Source organism: Chiloscyllium plagiosum, unplaced genomic scaffold (genome assembly GCF_037043375.1).
Source record: "Chiloscyllium plagiosum isolate Xiang-an unplaced genomic scaffold, Cpla_swu_hap1 HiC_scaffold_21, whole genome shotgun sequence".
NCBI lineage: Eukaryota > Metazoa > Chordata > Chondrichthyes > Orectolobiformes > Hemiscylliidae > Chiloscyllium > Chiloscyllium plagiosum.
The window spans coordinates 18,047,044-18,066,748 of record NW_028270159.1 but is presented as its reverse complement, the minus strand read 5'-3'; the positions used below and the strand labels follow the sequence as shown (position 1 = coordinate 18,066,748).

The 19,705-nt window shown below is 39.8% G+C and overlaps 1 protein-coding gene across 1 annotated transcript in view; it reads right to left on the bottom strand.

The window, feature by feature from the left end:
* Window positions 1-2,959: 2,959 nt before the first annotated feature.
* cfap77 (cilia and flagella associated protein 77) overlaps window positions 2,960-19,705 on the bottom strand; it is a 190,035-nt gene continuing 173,289 nt past the window's right edge. The window contains exon 7 of the mRNA XM_043720336.2: window positions 2,960-3,216. Coding sequence (XP_043576271.1) covers window positions 3,094-3,216 — 123 coding nt within the window. The 3' untranslated portion in view covers window positions 2,960-3,093. The remainder of the gene's footprint in view (window positions 3,217-19,705) is intronic.

Below are 19,705 nucleotides of genomic sequence, written 5' to 3'. Positions count from 1 at the left end.
CTTCGGCCCTCGATTTTGCGCCAATCTGCCATACCAATCTGAAGCCCATCTAATCTACACTAAGTGGGACCCCAAGCCTCTACCACTTGACCTGACCTCTGGGCATTCTGGGAAGGGGTGCACTGAATAAGTTATTGCCGGTGACCCTGGGGGTGGGGTTGCTGGGGGTTTGAGGCCAGCTGGTGGTGCCAGACCAGCCCCTACTCTGTGAGGGAGAGGCCAGCGACTGAGGGTGACTTCTCGGAGGAGGGTTTGGGCAGGGCTTGGTGGTGGGCATTGGGGATGACACAGAGTCCATCTCCAGCGAGGCTTTTGAGTCCCAAGTGCCCCCCACTGAGCTCCCCCTCAACCCCATCGAGGAACTCCAGGACTTTGTAGAGGAAACTTGCAGTCACTGGGATAGAGCCCAATTGGCACACGACCATTGGATCTCCTTCAAGCTATTATACTGATCGGCCCAGGCTTCTCACCAAGCACCTGGGCTGGACATATATTAGTGAAAGTGCGTACAAACTTCCTTGGTGCAGGCCTGGTGAGGGTAAGGGATTTTTGTGCCCCTCCGTCATCCTCCCAATAACTGATTTTTAAATGTATCGGTGGTGGTTATACAATACTACATGAGCAGAGGATTTTCAGGGAGAGGTGGGCACTGCAGGGCATGGAGTGTTTTTATTTTGATTTAAGTCCCTGCCTTCCCCTTTCACCCTTTGATCACTCAGCATTGCCCTCTGAGAAGGGCATTGCTTGTCACTGGCCACTCCTGTGTTTCCTTTCTTCCTGGTGGTGGACAATGAATAAAGACTTAAGACACCTGTAGTCTTTCACTGTGTCTGCACACATACACAAATGTATAACCAGGAGATTGGAATCTCCCCTGGTTGTGAAAAAAGAACAACTTTTTGTTTGATCACTCAGCATTGCACTGCTTGTCACTGGCCACTCGGGTGTTTTGTTCCTGATGGTGGAACATTTTTTTAAAAATCCAGAGATTTAAGAATCTCCTCAGTTTAGACTCTGTGTTGGCTGAGTCACAGTCAGTGTGTTACTGCTGCTGTTGGCCTCTGCTAAGGAGGAGAGTTTCTTTTTCTTTCCTTCTGTCTATGGTAGACATTTAACTTTTTCTCTAATTTGAGCTGTACTCAGCTGCACAAGCAGCTACTGCCGCAGCCTGGGCCTTGCCTACACCTGAATACTGTTGCTGGTGCCTGAGCCTGTATTTTAAAAAAAAACCCAGGAGTTGATCAGAATTTAAAAAAAAACCGAGGAGATTAGAATCTCCTCAGTTGAGGACAGATCTGAGTTGTCCCGCCACAGCCACTGTTATTGTTCACTAACAAAGGATGATGTGGCGACCAGCCTCTGTGCAGTTATTTCAAGTTACCTCCTAGCATCCGGAAATGTTTCTCCACAATGCATAAACAAAAGATTCTAAAGTGAGGAAAGATTTTGCATTCTAAGGAACGCTTGTTCCTAAATTTTAAGCTAATGGATAGCCTACTGAATAGTGACTAATAGCTAAGTGTAACACAAAACTAAAAGGGATATATTACTGGAACTGTGATTTTATATTTTTAGCATACTAATTTGCTAGTTTTGTTAAACATTGTACTTGAATAATTAAACAAATTGAAACACACCACTTTAACTTTTGGCAATAGATAATAACAGCTAGCAAGGTATTATTGCAATCCTTTTCCAGAATTTCAGTCATTGTGTAAGAGTGCTTTGGTCACTGGACTATACACAGTAGGCTAATGTCTAAAGATCATCAGGGGCCTATACAGCTTTAACGTGCAGATTCGTTTCTCACAGAACAATGCATTGTCCATACAAGCTATGAATCCTTGCTCCAGCATTCCAATGATATGTCCAAAGGGAAGCCTTACAGTGCAGAAACATGCTGTAAATGGAAAGGAGTTGTGCCATTATGGTTTGGAGAAGCTGGCCAGTGGCAGATGAAGCTGTCATGAAACATGCCCTGAGATGTTGGTACTGGGTATCCAAATTGGCAGTTTGGAGAAACAAGTGGTGAGCTGCAGTGGGTAGGTAGCTGCCCTGATCTTCTTGTCAGGAATTCTCTTTGTTTAGTTTACAAGTGGTGGGCAGTAGGATCAGAGCCTGTTTATTAATGAGGTGAGATTCGGTGTTTGAATGGGAATGAGCAATAATCCCCATTAGTAGGCATCTTATAGATCCCTAATGATAAACTCAAATATTACAAAATGCAATGACATGTTGAGAAACGTCTCACCCAACATCTCTCTCAATTCTCCCAGAATTCTTTCCATAGCCTAAGCTGTCCTAGAACTGATAGCATTCTACTCACTGAATGTCTCAAAGTGCTTTACACCCTATGGGGTTTCTTTGAAATGTAATCAGTGTTCTAATGTACAAACAGCAGCACAGAAACCTGAGCTCTAATAACTGTCTCATGTCACAATTGCATTGGGTTATTCAGCAAACTATTTGGGGGACCATATTTGACTACTAACTGTTACATTTCATTGATTTCAGCATACAGTTGTAATCTTTCTGTAAACGTGGACACAATGTATGAATGTGGAATAAGTGTGTGCTTCTTCACTTCTAGTTAACAAGTAAACAGAATTACCCCATTCCTTATAATGGCAAGCCAAAGTACCTTCAGTTCAGTTTTGTCTTTATGATTATTTAAGCACCCAATGTCCTCACCTTTTCCTTTGGCCTGTCATGTGGGAACTGAGTTTACATAAGCTCTGAGTAATAGCATGCTACAGAATAATATTTTTTTAATTGATTAACTTCGGAGACCTTTTCTGGTAGTTTCCATCAGATTGTCTTGGATGTTAATGTACAGTAGATGATCATTTATTTTCTCTAAACAGAGGGATGAAAATGATGATTGCCTACATACAGAATATTAAACTGAGTTTCTTCCTGAATCTAGTGTTGGATCTTGAAACACAACAGATGCAATCTAGACAGCTAAAAGATTAATTTAATTCCAGTTATGTACTAAAATTGCTACATATTTCAAGCATTTGAAAATATGCACAATTACAATCCCTCTACTTAATTTGCAAGTTAAAGAAAACTATCAATTTAGGTTGTGATTTATTCAAAGGCATAGACACCATGTCCATGGGGGCCACTCCTTGCAGCAGAATCCAACCAGTTAGCTTCAAGAGCTGCACGGCGAGCTTTCATGCTCCGGAAGGTATCGAGGTGAGGTCCTATCTGCACAAAACAAACCAAAGGAAATGTCAGAGGCAATAATCCATTTGGACAATATTTCAAAAACTATAGTGCCTGAAGCATAATCTCCAACCTCAAACCTGAAGAACATTGTCCAGAATCTGTGGCTAATCTAACTATTAGAGCAATGTTGTGTAGACAGCATGAACTGCAAGTTAAACTATTGATGTTTAGCTATTTTAAATTTACAAAAAAAAACTTTTGAGTTAAAATAAATGACAAGCAGCTTTAATTCAACTAATGCTCGTGGAATGTTAGTGTTTGCTCTTGATCAACAATGCCCTTTAACAAAGAATGAGTCAATCCAGATTTGACCCTTCCTTCTTAAGAGGAAAGGTTTTGATGGCATTTCTTTTGAACTTTGTTTTCCTTTACACCATATTTTAAAATTATAAATGGAGGGATTTCATCATCTTTTTTTCATTTTGATACATATCTTCATAAGAATTGGAAACAAAATACTAGTTCCATGGAATGGTAGTTTTTTTGTCAAAAATAATGAATCATGAAAATGAAAATAAAACCTGTCAGAAGTTTCAATTTGGATGAAATGATTTATCTATATATCTTTAAAAGAACCAGATTACACAGAACAAAAAAACAATATTTCCAGATAGAAAGTAGGAATAGAAACATAGAAGATAGGAGCAGGAGGAGGCCATTCTGCCCTTTGCGTCTGCTTCATCATTCACCATGATCATAGCTAATTGTCTAACTCAATACCTAATCCTGCTTTCTCCCCATAACCATTGATCCAAATTTGCCCCAAGTGCTATATCTAGCCGCCTCTTGAATATATTCGATGTTTTGGCTTCAACTACTTCCTGTGGTAATGATTCCACAGTCTTACCACTCTTTGGGTGAAGAAATGTCTCCTCATCTCTGTCCTAAATACCCAAATCCTCAGACTGTGACTCCTGGTTCTGGGCATATCCAACATCCTCCTGGCATCTCCCCTGTCTAGTCCTATTAGAATTTTATAAGTCTCTATGAGATCGGAATGGGACGATTGGGCGCAGCCGTTTGGGCACCGGCATTTTGGCACGGCCGTTTGGGCACCAGCTGATTTGGCGCCAGCCCATTTGGACGTTTTGCTAGGAAGAAAATATTGATTGATTCATCATCATTCAAAGGAAGAACTTTTAAAAGTTTTAAAACTGTAACTTTATTGAAAAATAAAAACATTAAATCTGTTAATCACTAAAAACTGTAACTGTAACTGTAATAACGAAATGTTCTTAGCGCCAAAACGTCTGTCGCCAAATGGGCTGGCGCCCAAATAGGTTTGGCGCCCAAACGGCTGTGCCAAAATGCCGGCACCCAACCGGCTGCGCCAAAACATACCAAACCCTTGTGAGATGCCCCCTCATTCATCTGAACTCCAGTGACAAAAATCCTAACCAAGTCAATCTCTCCAATACGTCAGTCCTGCTATCCCCAGAAACAACCTGGTAAACCTTTGCTGAACTCCCTAGAGAGCAAGAGCATCCTTCCTCAGAAAAGGAGACCAAAACTCCACACAGTATTCTAGGTGTGGCATCACCAAGACCCTGTATAAGTTGGAGGGAGCATTAGACAGATACATAGTATTGAATGTCTAAGTAGCACAAGATCAAACAGACAGGGTAGAGGTAGAGTGGAGGAGAATGGCTCATTTGAACATAATAGATGAGTGAAAATGACTGGGTCCAGGATGTTACACTGGCGGATCACTGCAGTGATATCTTGGGGCTGTAATGGCTGATATCTGAAAGTGCAAGCTTTTTTTTAATATCAAGTATGACTTCAGATATTGGAAATGTTTCCACTTGAGCCTTATTGATCTCCATTTTCTGAGGATTCCTTGATGTCATACTTCTAATGCTGCCTCGACCCAAAAAGCATCTACTCTCAGCTCTTGTCTGTTCTTATCCTAGTGGAACCATAATTGAATTTACACTAATGAGGTGTGAAGCAAGTGGTTCGGGTGGTCCTGGACAGTGCTACACTAATGGCAGTTGATGGTACTGTTAAAGGCACCATCCACATTGATGTTGATAGATCAATAGACAGCAAGATTAGATTCATTTTTTTGTGTGTGGATAGGATGTACTTGGATATTTTCAACCTACCCATGTGTCAAAATCATAAATGTGCTGCACAGTTTTGACTGGGAGGTGACCAATCCTGTTACATAGATTATTGCCATAATCCACAGTGTCATTATAGTCAATGTCTTCAGCAGTTTCTGAATGTTATAAGGAGTGAAGTGAATTAGCTGGATATTGAACTACGTGAGCATGCAAACAAGAATGCAAAGGTATCTACAAACCTCGCTGTTGCTGAGGATACCAGTCAACAATCAAACAACAGTGGTCTTATGTTAAAACACTTCAAGGACTGGAAGGACTCTTAAACTCTGTAATCCTTATTCTCTCTGTCTATACCAGACATTCTATTGATAGTTATTATCCTTGTTTGTCTGTGTGTTTGATGCTGCATTTTTGTAATCTTTGGGGTTACGTATTAAAATTCCTCTTTCTTTCACTCAAGAAAACTTTTATTATTGGCTCCTTCATTTCCAGCAAACTCTGTTTTAATTGAAGTACGATAACCACACACTAAAAAGAACGAAGAGTATTTGTTGTGACTAACCAAGAGAGAGTTAAAAAGAGAAGTGATTTTCCCCTTCACACTTTGCCATATCATTCTAATTTATTTCATCTCATCCCATCTGCATATACTGTCAACATCAAGTACATACCTAGCTTCTCCTTAGAGTCATATCTATAGTTTCACATTGTAACCATTCTGTGTAAAACAAAAACTTGATTTCTTTATTAGATATATTAGCAACCATATTACATTTATGATCCTAACTTATGGACATCCCGATAAGTTAAACTACCAAACTCCTTCATAATTTAAGACTTCCACTAAGTTACATTTAAACTAGTTATTTTTCTCAGAGCAAAGGGTCTCGCCTGCACATTGTGTTCTGATATTCATACTGATTATTATATGCACTTACATAATATGAGTGTCCCTGACAAGACCCATGTTTATCACCTATCCCAAAGTAACCCTCGAGTAGGTGATGGTGAATCACCTTCAAGCCTTAGTATTCTTTGTGGTGATGGTGCGCCCACTGTCCAATTAAGTTTTATAATAATTGCACGTAATAATTGATTATGAATAACTGGCAAACAGAGATTCAGATTCTGGTTCAATGAATGATTGGAATATTTGCTGAACCATGTACAGAGAAGGAGTTTAACTCTTCTGTCTTCAGTAATTTGTTTTAATTTAGAAACCCCTAAAACACCTGGATAAACTTAATCCCTGATTCTGTGGATTAGTCATTCTCTTATTCCCCATTTTTTGCTCGGAAATCCAATTCAAAAATGATTGAAATGACATTCCAAAAGGGCCATAAATTTGTGTGTACTCTGACAATTTAAAACTCAGAAATTACCTCTGATGTTCTAAACAAAATCTCATACAAATCTTAAGAGGTGCAATATTCAAATTATGAAATTTTAGTGTTTTTCCTTCCAAGCATGAACAAAGTAATCACATTTACAATGTCTATGATATCATTACAAGTTACACTTGCAGATGTAGGTGATCAGATTTGATAGAAAAGAAAAACATGCAGTAAACAGCATCTTTCATGACAGAAGGATGCCCCAAGGAGCTTTATTTTCAGTGCTGAACTTTTGAAATTTAATCAATGCTGTAATTTTTGAAAGCTATAGAGATATAAGTTTAGAGGAATGGAGCATTTCTCAAATGAAATACTTATTGTAAAGACTTGGTTAGAGACAAAAAAAAAGTACAGATGCTGGAATCCAAAACAGACAGGCAGGAGGCTGGAAGAACACAGCAAGCCAGGCAGTATCAGCAGGTGGAGACCTGAAGAAGGGTTACACCCGTCAACATCTCCATCTCCTGATTCTACCTGGCTTGCTGTGTTCTTCCAGTCTCTTGCCTGTCTATACTGTAAAAACTTGGGCAAAATATTGATATCCTCCAAACTGAGCTTACCCATAACCTTTGAGCCCTTTAAAACACCGAAATCATGTCACTGTGACAATCTATAGCTCTTAGTGTGCTCTAGGCATCACTGGTAGTCCATGAGGGTCCTCCAGGTGGTCAGAAAGCTGGTCCAAAATGCAGTTCCTGATGTACATTAAGGCCATACAAGAGACCAGACTAGACTATCAAGTTCACAACCCTTCTTGAAAACATACTACCAGACCAGTTCTCATTTGCACAGCATGAGTTGTCATAAACAAAACCATATAGTTTATTTGCAGGATTTCTGTTACTATTGATTTTGATTAATTATTATAGATGTAAGACATGAATTAATTTTGAAGATTATTGTGATAATTTAACACAATGGAATCCTTTGATGTGTTCTTTGATGTGTAATATTAATGTTTGTAATAAGAAAATTCTATACTTTTGTTTCTGCCACAAATGAATAATTTGTATATCATATTTAAAAATCCACAATATTTTATTACATTTACTAGCAAGCATTTGATGATTTTTTTGCAGTAGCAAGTTAAAGCGGTTGCGTAGGAACAGGGTGGGGTGGCCTGCAAGATCTTTCACCCACCTGAGTGGTTCGCAGACGAAACAATCATTCATGTGATTGTAGAAACAGTGCTGGTCATTTAAATAGTCAAGAGAAGAACATTACACCTTGTTCAATCTCACTAATTGTACTCCTTTGTTTTGTTTCCTCACCACATGAAAAGTGAATGAGTGTTGTCACAGGTTAGTGATATCTAGTGCAGCCCGTGATACAGGAAAACAAACAAAAGGGAGGTCGGACTGAAAAATTATCAAGAACTCTCAAGAGCTGTTGACAACTTGTTAAAAATAATCACACCCACAAAACCTATTATAGTTAGAATCTTGTTCAGCAAGTGGTCCAGGTTTGTGTCAGAAAGCGTCACAGATATAGAGCCACTCTTATCTCCAGTATTCCCTGCTGGGTCCACCATCTGCCACAATGTGTTGGTAGTTTCATAATATATCCAGGAAAAATCTAAAACTACTGAGTTCAATTTCTTAGATGGACTGCAACATGGATACAACTCTTTCTTTTCTTCCCTCTCTCCGTGTCCTGCATACCCCCCATCCCCAAACTCCTGCTGCATGAAAAAGCAGCTTTTGGACAAACATTTTCCAAACAAAAACTGACAGGAAGATTGCAACAGTTACTTTTTTGATATAGAAATGCTCTGCAAAAATATGCACAAGGAGCTTAGATGCAAATTACTTAGAAACACATCACTCTACTACTTGACAGAATATAATGAGAATCACTAAATCTTTTATAAGGTCAACACTCCTCTTCCCAAGCAGCTGTCAAACAAAGAAATTCAGCAAAACCAAACTTCCATCGCCTCATTAAACTCAGCAGCCACGGACGACATGTTCCGCCATCAATACAAGTTGTTTTGTGTCAGTAATTTGCAGTAAAAGTCTGATCGAGGGCCTGTGGAGACTGGGGAATCATTAGCGCTCCAGGAGCGGCTCTGCTCCTAATTGGAAGCATTGGGCATTATCAACTGAGGATTTTCCTGGATCCCTGACAGCTACCGGTGCTGGAATGATTGCCCACTTGTCAGTGTAAAAGACCATTAAAAACAAACAATTTTTCTTTAATTGGAGGCTTGCGCTCGGAGCCCAGGTGAGAAGCCTCATCACTTTCTTTGGGCCTATTGATGATTATGGCTTACTTCAAAATCTGTCTGACAAAATTGAAAGGTTTTCTTCTCACACTGGAAAGTGTTTTCAATATGACTACAAAAAGCTTGGCAGGTGATTTATATTTTTTTCCTCCAGCCTGCAAGGCCTTGATTAACCATCTGTATGTTCATACCACAAGTAGAACTGTTAGGCTTCAAAACTGATCAGCATTACTGAGGTGAGCAAACCAAATCAAGACTGTTTGACTCCAAATGAAATCCTTGCTGCCTTCAGGAGCCAAATGGATCTCTACAGAATTGACCCCAAGCCTACATGAGGATACTTGGATCCAAATCCTCTCAAATTGAAGTAGAAATTGCTGATCAAGTTTGTGCTCTTTGACACCTCTTGCATTCCTAGTGAATCAGATGGCAAAGAATGAAAAACTGTGACTGATCTGGTCAAGTTCTTAATTATAAGGGAAAAATAATTTGGGGTGAAAATTAAATGGTATTGGTTCATATTGAGTGCAGAGATGATGGGCACTTGATTATCTTCAGCCAGTTTATCCAGCAAGATCAAAATACTTGGCTGCTTGGCTGTAACTCAACTAACCACTGCAATAAATATATGAATGATTTTGGTACAACTGCGTGCAGATGGAGTTAAAGAGCTTTCATTTTGAGGAAATTGTGTCAAAACAACACTGTTAAATAGACTTTGTTGTCTCTAAAGAAAATCTGACACCAAAAATTAAATGTCTGCTATTCCTATCGTGTGCTTTGTAAATTGTGTAATTGGAGAACTAACTAGCAACAGGCATTTACAGTAAAACGGTGTTACAAGCATGAACATTTAAAAAAGGGGTTAGGATGCCTAGTTTTACATTTTATGATAATAACCTCTTTTAAGCGCAGTGAAAATGCAGTTGGATCAGTGCAGAATTCCATTAGTGCTGCATACATGTTAGTCATCACACTTCAAGCTGACAGTTAGCATTTCATTCCCTGTGTCAGCTTGTTAGTATATTGCAACAAAAATCTGGCTTTTCAATGAAATTGGAGGTTGTGAGAGTTGATCAATTATTCTGGAATCTACTAGAACTAGTCTGATCATTTGTAGGGCAGAACTAATTCCATCAATTAAAGGATATAACTGGATGCAATCAGAACCAATTACACAAGTCCTGTCTATTTATAAAAACTTCAGCATTCTGCTTCTGTAATGTAGTGATTATCACGGTCAATTTTCTGTGAAATGTCCAGGTTTGACATGAGATAGACATATTATAGGGGTCAAATGGCACAGTGGTAGTGTCCCTAACTCTGGGCTAGAAGGTCCAAAGCCCAATTACATTGGAGATGTGTCACAACATGCCTGAACGGTTTGATTGAAAATATACACAAGAAGCTGAGGCAAAAAGGTATAAGGTGAGACGATACCTAACTGATTGTAGGTAATGTTATTATTTATCCTCAAAAAACTGTAGCTTAAAGTCATCCTTTCAGTAACTATTCCTCTTCTTTATTTGAGAGAAGTTCTCAGTTTGCAGGCTTAGTGAAAATAATAAGAGACGGAGACATATTGCATCATGTCTCTAGCCTCACTATCAGAACTATGATTTCCAAGGCTTCCAAATAGGGGGGCAGCATTGGTCCTACCTCTGGAAGTGTGGTACAGGCCCACTATGGCAGTGCAGTTGATTCTGATATAATGTGATAGTTTCGTTCTTGTGCAATCTTGCGTTATAAGAAATTGTGCAATAACTGCACCATTTAAACTAATGAGGCCTGAATTGCATTAATAGCCAATAGAGGTAAGGAATGTTCGCATTTTACAAATAACAGTCCAAGTTCTTCAATAGCATTAAAGCCAATACTCATTGAAGAAACACACGTTATCACAGAACCAACTGTGCTAATAAGGGGGAGAGCAGCTATTTGCACTCTTATCTCACTTATTCTGCACTGACTTTGCCCAAATGACCAGCACCAGGGCATGAGCTCTCTACTCCATTAATGACACTGACATTTTTTACAAACCCACCGACTCCCACAGCTACCTGGATTACACCTCTTCCCACCCTATCTCTTGCAAGAATGCCATCCCGTATTCCCAATTCCTCCGCCTCCACCGTATCTGCTCCCAGGAGGACCAGTACCACCACAGAACACACCAGATGGCCTCCTTCTTTAGAGACCGCAATTTCCCTTCCCACGTGGTTAAAGATGCCCTCCAACGCATCTCATCCACATTCCGCACCTCCGTCCTCAGACCCCACCCCTCCAACTATAACAAGGACAGAACGCCCCTGGTGCTCACCTTCCACCCTACCAACCTTCGCATAAACCAAATCATCCGTCGACATTTATGCCACCTCCAAAAAGACCCCACCACCAGGGATATATTTCCCTCCCCACCCCTTTCTGCCTTCCGCAAAGACTGTTCCCTCCGTGACTACCTGGTCAGGTCAACGCCCTCCCTACAACCCACCCTCCCATCCTGGCACCTTCCCCTGCCACCACAGGAATTGCAAAACCTGCGCCCATACCTTCTCCCTCACCTCCATCCAAGGCCCTAAAAGAACCTTCCACATCCATCAAGGTTTTACCTGCACATCCACCAATATCATTTATTGTATCCTTTGCTCCCGATGCGGTCTCCTCTACATTGGGGAGACTGGACGCCTCCTAGCAGAGCGCTTTAGGGAACATCTCCGGGACACCCGCACCAATCAACCACACCGCCCTGTGGCCCAACATTTCAACTCCCCCTCCCACTCTGCCGAGGACATGGAGGTCCTGGGCCTCCCTCACCACCAGACGCCTGGAGGAAGAACGCCACATCTTCCGCCTCGGAACACTTCAACCCCAGGGCATCAATGTGGACTTCAACAGTTTCCTCATTTCCCCTTCCCCCACCTCACCCTAGTTCCAAACTTCCAGCTCAGCACTGTCCCCATGACTTGTCCTACCTGCCTATCTTCTTTTCCATCTATCCACTCTACCCTCTTCTCCCTGACCTATCACCTTCATCCCCTCCTCCACTCACCTATTGTACTCTATGCTACTTTCTCCCCACCCCCACCCTCCTCTAGCTTATCTCTCCATGCTTCAGGGTCTCTGCCTTTATTCTTGATGAAGGGCTTTTGCCCGAAACATCGATTTTGCTGCTCCTTGGATACTGCCTGAACTGCTGTCCTCTTCCAGCACCACTAATCCAGAATGAGCTCTCTACAGCCCAGAGGGTCTTTGAGGATTCCTAGAGACACCAGAATATCAATAGCATAAGAAGTTCAGTGAAGACTAGAAATATATTTCCCCTCATCTTACTCAAATCTTGATAATCAATGGGCATTTGGGTATTTAGATCCTGTAGCTAGTTACTAGGATTGTAGCTACTGGAATTCGGAGACATACAGCTATGATCTTGTTCTTCCTCATCTCTGCTCTCATCTCGGTGCAAGGCCATATCAAGAGGCAGAACAGTAGCAGGACTGCTCTGGGATGCTGTAAATGCAATTCCAAGAGACCTCCCTGCTCACAGACACAGTTAAATCCCAGATTGCTGTTTCTGTCAGGCACCAAGCAGCTGTTGACTTATGACTGGAGGTTTCTTGTTTTTATGAGAATAAGAGGATGTTTGATGGCATGAATGCATCAATTACTTATTTCTGGAACATTTCTAGCACTGCTGATGTGGAAATGCCCCAGTTTAGAAATAAAAGAAGCTAGTTTGAGTGGTAATGGGTTTTCTGAACATATTTTTAAAAAAAACTTCTGATATTGCTCTTTTGGATTTTATTACTTTTTGTATAATGCACACCACTGTCCTGATTGTGAGCAGATTGTAATATTTAGTTTCATTTTAGAACACTCTTCTAGCTCAATTCCATGTTCTTGATGGAGATCTCTCTTTTCAAGTTAATCATGCAATAGCTGGGGAAATAGTACACATTTAACAGTTCTGAAAGGACCAATGTCAACAGAGAGGTGTGAGCATTGAACCGTTAATACAATAACCAATATGTATGTAATAGATTGTACAAACATCAGATTGGTGACAGCCAGATAGTCAGATCCAGCTGTGATCACAAAATCCAGCTGCCTGTGCCTGTTCTGGTAAGCCAGGTTTCTGAGCATTTAAAGCATTCACATGACATTCCTTTCTCTGCTACTTTAAAGACCTCATTGTTTTAAGTGTATTTTAAGGGCATTACATTACTATCCCTAAGAAGTAAAACCACAGCCTCAAAACATTCTTTCAGTATATTTTTCTCTTCTTTATTCTAGAGGGATTTTCAGTTCCCAGACTTGGTTGCATCAAGTTTCCACATCACTATGTTGCTTGAAGATTTCCAAGACTTCCTAATATATCTGCACAGGGCATGGCACTGCATGAAAAGTGTAAAATACCACAGTCTGCCCTCCCTTTAAAGAGAGATAACCAGTGATGAGTTTAGTCTGAGGGTCACCAAGCCTCCGGCAAGAAGATGTGACCTTCATAGTGACCTCAGTTGGTACCCAGAATTGGATTCACGCAGTTAGCACCACTCTGCATTGTAAACCGTTTGTCCAGCCACCTAAGCTAACTAATGCCATGACACTGCTGATTAGGTGGGAGTGAAATATTCCCAACCTTCCCCACAGCTCAACGTCCCTAGTCTCTCTTCTGACTTTGTCCCAAAGAACTGTGCTCGAACATCAAAAAGAGGAACAAACAAGTTAGGAATGCCCACATCCCATGAATCAATTTTTAAAAAAAGGCTTGTGCATTGTACAATTCTATATACAGCACTGAATTTGACCATAGTGATGTTTTTGAGGGAGAAATGTTGAGAAGGACACCACTTTGACTGGGACAACACACACATCCTAGGACAGGCGAAACAAAGAAACGCACGAGAATTATTAGAGGGATGGCATTCTAACCAGAACTCCATCAACAAACATATTGATTTAGATCCTATCTACCTTCCCTTGTAAAAAAAAGCAACCTGAAATGACATCACCCACCTTAAGTAACCAAGATCTATAAATAGAGTGGCGGGACATACCACGAGCACTTCACTGGAGACTCTCACTGATGATGTTACCTAGTATGGTCTCGCAACATCTGAAAATAAATCTTCAAGCTCAGCAAGCTAACTTACATACTTACCATCAACCTGAGCTACAAATCTTCTCAAAAATTGCTAAATGTTGAGTCTGATAACAACTTCTCAATTCTGAATGTTGGCATTTTTCTCAGTCATTTGGAAAGATAGAGTTTTGATGTCACACTTCTTGTGAAGGACAGTAGCATATCACTGTACTAGATGTCAGCATAGATTATATGCTCAGATCCCTGAATACAACATGTGACTATAACTCCTTTTCTCTAACCATACAAAATGATCTTCTTTTCATCTTGCAACTTGTATACTCTCAAGAACTTATCAATCTTTTATTAGAATCAAACATAACCACTTTAATATCTTTTCTGCTAAATCACCATCAACAGTAGCTTCACTTCTATTCATCCATTTGTCAGTGAGTATTAATGCTTTTCTTTTGCTAAGATCAATAGATTCGCTCATATTCAATCTACCCTAATTTCCACACCAGATTTATTTTCTCATGCTGAGCTGTTTGGACCATGGCATCATCTTTCTAGTAGAATGTTCTAATATCCAAAAAATGTCAGTAATTTTTTCTTCCCTAAACCTTGATGAGATTGGAAGCAAACCTCTATATTGCTTCATTCTATTCAACTATTACTAGCAATATCATGCCTTCTTGCTGCCAAGTCTACATATTCAGGGCTCTTTGAAATAAAAAAAACTCTAGTTCCAATGGTTTCATTTTTGTCATCCTTCAGATGTGTGCCTGAAACTTAGCTCTGTTAACTACTGCCTATTCAATATGTTTGCTCTGGATCCATCTCTCATTTGGAATTTATTCAAGTTAATTCTACAGTACTTCTAAAAATTCATCAAATCTCTAAGAAATATCCCACTTACCTTTCTACCTAGCAGCTGATTATTTTTATATTAGTTATTCTAAAGTTCTAGAAGCTCTTGTTAACTTTCAAATTATCCATCACATATATCATGAGCCCTGGAACGTACTATTGGCTCAAGTTGAACTGAAGGCAAAAGATTGACCTGTTTAGGAAACTGGTTGAGCAGAAAGAGACATAGAGAGGGGCAAGTACTCTAATTGATAGAATGTAGTGTTCTGTAAGGATCGGTGTTGGGACCTCAACTATTCATGATAGTCATTAGAAAATTAGATAATAGGATAGAAAGTCATTTGTTCAGATTAGCCAGCAGTACAAATACCTGGCTTATAGGCAAAGTAAATTGATGTTTAACACCGCAAAGGAATATTTATTGATTAAGTGATTGGGCAAAAGTGTGGCAAATGGATTCCAATGTAGGAATTGAGGTCATCCACTTGACCTAAAAGGGATGGAATATGCTACTTTCTAAATGAATAGCTAGAACGAGTGGAGATCCAACATTCTTGGGGCATTTAGCTACAATGATCATTAAAATGTCATAAACAGTTATAGAAAATACACAAAATAGGTACTAAATTGCTGGCCTTTATTTCAAGAGGAATATAATATAGCTGGGTCAATGTAACTTTTCAGCAAAGACCTGGGAGCAATTTTTAGGAAGGAAAAATTGGCCTTGGAGGATTGCAGCTTGGATTTACCTAGACTCCAAGAGTTGAATTAGGAGAAAATATTAGAATTGAATTCCCTGGAATTTGGAAGGTTAATGAGCAATACGATTAAAATCTTCAAGATTTTAAGGGACACAGCAGTCAAAACTAATTTATCAGGTAGCGTGGCCTCGCAGGCTAAGATGCTGGATTAAGGCTCCCGTCTTTTTGTGGGTGTGGGTTTGAATCCTGCCACCGCTACTTAGGGGCAACACGGTGGTTCAGTAGTTAGCACAGCACCAGGGACCTGGGTTCAATTTCACCCTTGGGTGACTATCTGTGTGGAGTTTGTACATCCTCCCCATGTCGGTGTGGATTTCCTCTGGATAGTCTGGTTTCCTCCCACAGTCCAAAGATGGATTGACCAGGCTAAATGGCCGGGGATTATAGGTTGGGTGGGCTAGCCATGGGAAATGCAGAGTTAGAGGGACAGCATCGGGGGGGTGAGTCTGGCTGGGATGATGTTCAGAGGGTCAGTGTGGACTTGGTGAGCCAAATGGCCTGCTTCCACAGGGATTCTATTCCACCAAACTGGGGAGTCGAGCTAGGCTGCATGGTCAAAAAAATTAGAGCCAGACTTTTCAGCAGTCAAATTAAGAATTAATTCAGGCAAACAAATGAGTTGAGGCCGTGATCAGATCAGCCATGGTCTTGAAGGGCTTTTGCCCAAAAGGTCGATTTTCCTGCTCCTCGGATGCTGCCTGACCTGCTGTGCTTTTCTAGCACCACTCTATTATTGACTCTGATCTCCAGCATCTGCAATCCCTGCTTTTGCCTCAGCCATGGTCTTACTGAATGGCAGAGCAGGCTCAAGGGCCACATGATCTACACCTCCTAATCTTATATTCTTATGCAAACAGCAGTAGAAGGTTGGAATTATTTTCTGCAAATGGCAATTGATGTTAGATCAATTATTACTTTTAAAATGAACATTGATGGATTCTTATCAAATATTTCAAAAGCAATGGGAAAAGGCACTTATATAGAATTTAACAACAGTTCAGCCATGAACTCATTAAAGACAGAACAAGCTTGATAGGCTAAATGGCCTACTCCTGTTTTTATGTTCCTACAAAGCTTTGGCCGAAACCACAACTGCTAAAACCATTGATCACCTGTAATCATGCAGCTGAAAGAACACATCTCAGAATTCTAAACTTGAACACTATGATGAATCATGTGTCACTTTCCTGGACATTTATAAATGTGTTCATCGAATCTGATCTGGTACACTTCCAAACAAGTTGCAATTACAAAATGCACAATAGTGGATACTGGACACTTGAAATATAAAGACAAAATACTGAAAATACTTGGGTCAGGCAGTATCTGCGAAGAGAGATATTTCAGGTCTGTGGCCTGACCCTTCGTCGGGCTGGAAAATGGTACAGATGTAACAGGTTTTAAGTGCAGAGAAATGAGAGGAGATGGAAGGAGACATGAACAAAGGGAAGATCTATGACAGGGTAAAAGTCAGGAGAAATTTAAATAATAGAAGACATGATGGGATAAAGCCAAAGGAGTTAATAATGGGACAAGTAGAGAAAGAAAAGCTGGATTCAGAAAGCAGCATCATTACCGGCACCAATTGTCTGAAAAATAATGGGCATGGTGGTTATGATCTGAAACAATTGCGTCAGAAGACTATAAAGTGCCTATCAAGTAAAGGTAGCAGAAAAAGTTATCAGGTTATCTTTTTTTCGAAGTCTATGTTCATACTTAATCAGTTATTTATCGAATCATTCTCTTTAGTCTACAGTTTATGGTCCTTCAACTAATTTTCAATTTAATCAAGCACTGCCAAAACGTTTTCCCTCTGCCTTTTTTAAATCAGATGTGCAACATGTAATTCAACCTATAACCTTACTTAACTCCCAGAAAATAAGTTACTGCAATATCAGCAATGGCAAAGTTTCTGTTTGCTTGATGGAATTGTGTCCATGTGGTCACAACTTAACTAAAGCCAGAAAGGTTGAAGATTGCCAAAATGTCTGGTCTTACCAGCACAAATTATTAGAATCTAATAATATTTATGGGATATTAAGCAATTCCACTCTTTAAAAATCAAAATTTTGGCCAACGTTTGGACACCTTTCTCTAATAACTACTTCTCAAAGCCCAAAACATTTTCTCAACAGCAACAAGTAGCAATCTGCATTGATCATGTTGTATAGCTCAATTACACATACACTGAAGACTGGCAAAAGAAGCAACCTCTAAAATAGCTGAGCATGTCATTCAGTTGTATCAAATCAGTAAACTACCTTAAAGGAATAAAACTGAATGAATTTCTTGGCATCAGAAACAGCAATGGCAAACTATGTCCTGTTGACCGTGCAAAGTCTTCTTTACTAACATCTGGGCACAAATGCTAAAATCAGGAGAGTTATCTCACAGACTTATCAAGTGGTAGTCTGGCATTGTCATACTCATGATATCATACCTTATAGATAGTCCCAGATATCATCATCACCATTCCAGGCAGGATGGAGCTGTTCTAAGAATCCTCAACATTCATTCAGAAGCCCATGAAGTCTCAGATTAAACATGGCAAAAAAGTCTCCTACTGATCACCATCCAGTATCCCTGCCCTCACACTAGACTAGGTCTGCAGCAGATGGTGAAGACCCAAAAAAAAGAGGACAAACATAAACAGAGAGTGCCGGAGAAATACAGCACGTGTGGTACTGTCTGTAGAGAGAAAACCGGGTTGATGTGCTATGTCCAGTGACATGTCTCTGTACAGATGCAGCTAGACCTGCTGTGTTTCTCCAGCACTCTGTGTTTCAAATTTTCAGTATGCGTAGTTCTTTATGTTTATTTAATGAAGATACCCCTCACTCAGTTCGAGTAAATCTCCTCTGAACTGCCTCTAATGTATTTACATTCTTTTTTAAATAAGGAGACCAAAACTGCTCAAAGTATTTGAGATGTGGTCTCACCAATGCCTTGTATAATTGAAGCATAGGATCCTTACCTGTATGTTCAACTCCTCTCATAATAAAGGATAACATCCCGTAAGCCATCTTGATTTCATGCTGTAGCTGTGCATCTCCATTTTGTGACTCATGCATGAACTTTTGCATCTCAGTATTTTGGAGTCATTCTTCATTTGAGTAATACTCTGTTTTATTCTTCTTATCAAAGCGAACAACTTCATATTTCCCCACATTGTGCTGCATCAGCCAGATGTTTGTCCACTCACTCACCCTATCTACATCCTCTAAAACTTCCTTATGTTTTCTTCATAAAATAATTTCCTATCTATCTTGGTATTGCCTGCAAATTTAGCTACTTTGCCATCATATCCCCCATCTAAGGCATTGATTTAAATTCTAAAATGTTGAGTCCACAGCACAGTCTCCTGAGGACTCCATTTGTCACATCCTACATCAATTAACACTTTCTAAATTATATTTGTCTCACATAGATAGTCACATGGTGATCATGGTCAATTCAAATTGGTCTATTCTTCAGAGGTGCAAGATAAGTCCTAACAAATGCATTTCATATTATATCTCCTTAGCTATTGGGCAATTAATTAAGTCAGTAGAAAATCATAAAACCTGACTGGCAGTTTTTAATGACTTGAGTTGTGATGTAAATATTGATTTTAAATAATGCTGCAACTATTCTGCTTCTATTCCAACAGACGTGATGCCTGCCTGTTCTTAATGTGTCGTGTTATTTCATTAAAATATTTGATTTGATTTCCAGGATCTGAACATTAAAGTAATTCTTGAAAACATAAAACTGAATTGGACAGAGAATGTATTGCAAATAAATAGTTCTCGTATTAAATAGATAGATGTGACTGGTAATAGCTGGTGAATTGTGTGTGTAAACATGGATCAGAAGGACTAGTCTTGTGAAATGTTATTGCACAAAGGAAGAGACTGAAAATGTTGTTTGACTATGTTACTCATTAATTAAATTGCAGGTTAACTGCTCATATAATGAAGACATCTAACATGCAGGTTGACACTGCTTGCAGGGATAGAAAAAGATCCAATTTGTAATGGTGATATTTTTGTATCATGGTGATAGAGGATGACAGGCAAGCTTTAAAAGAT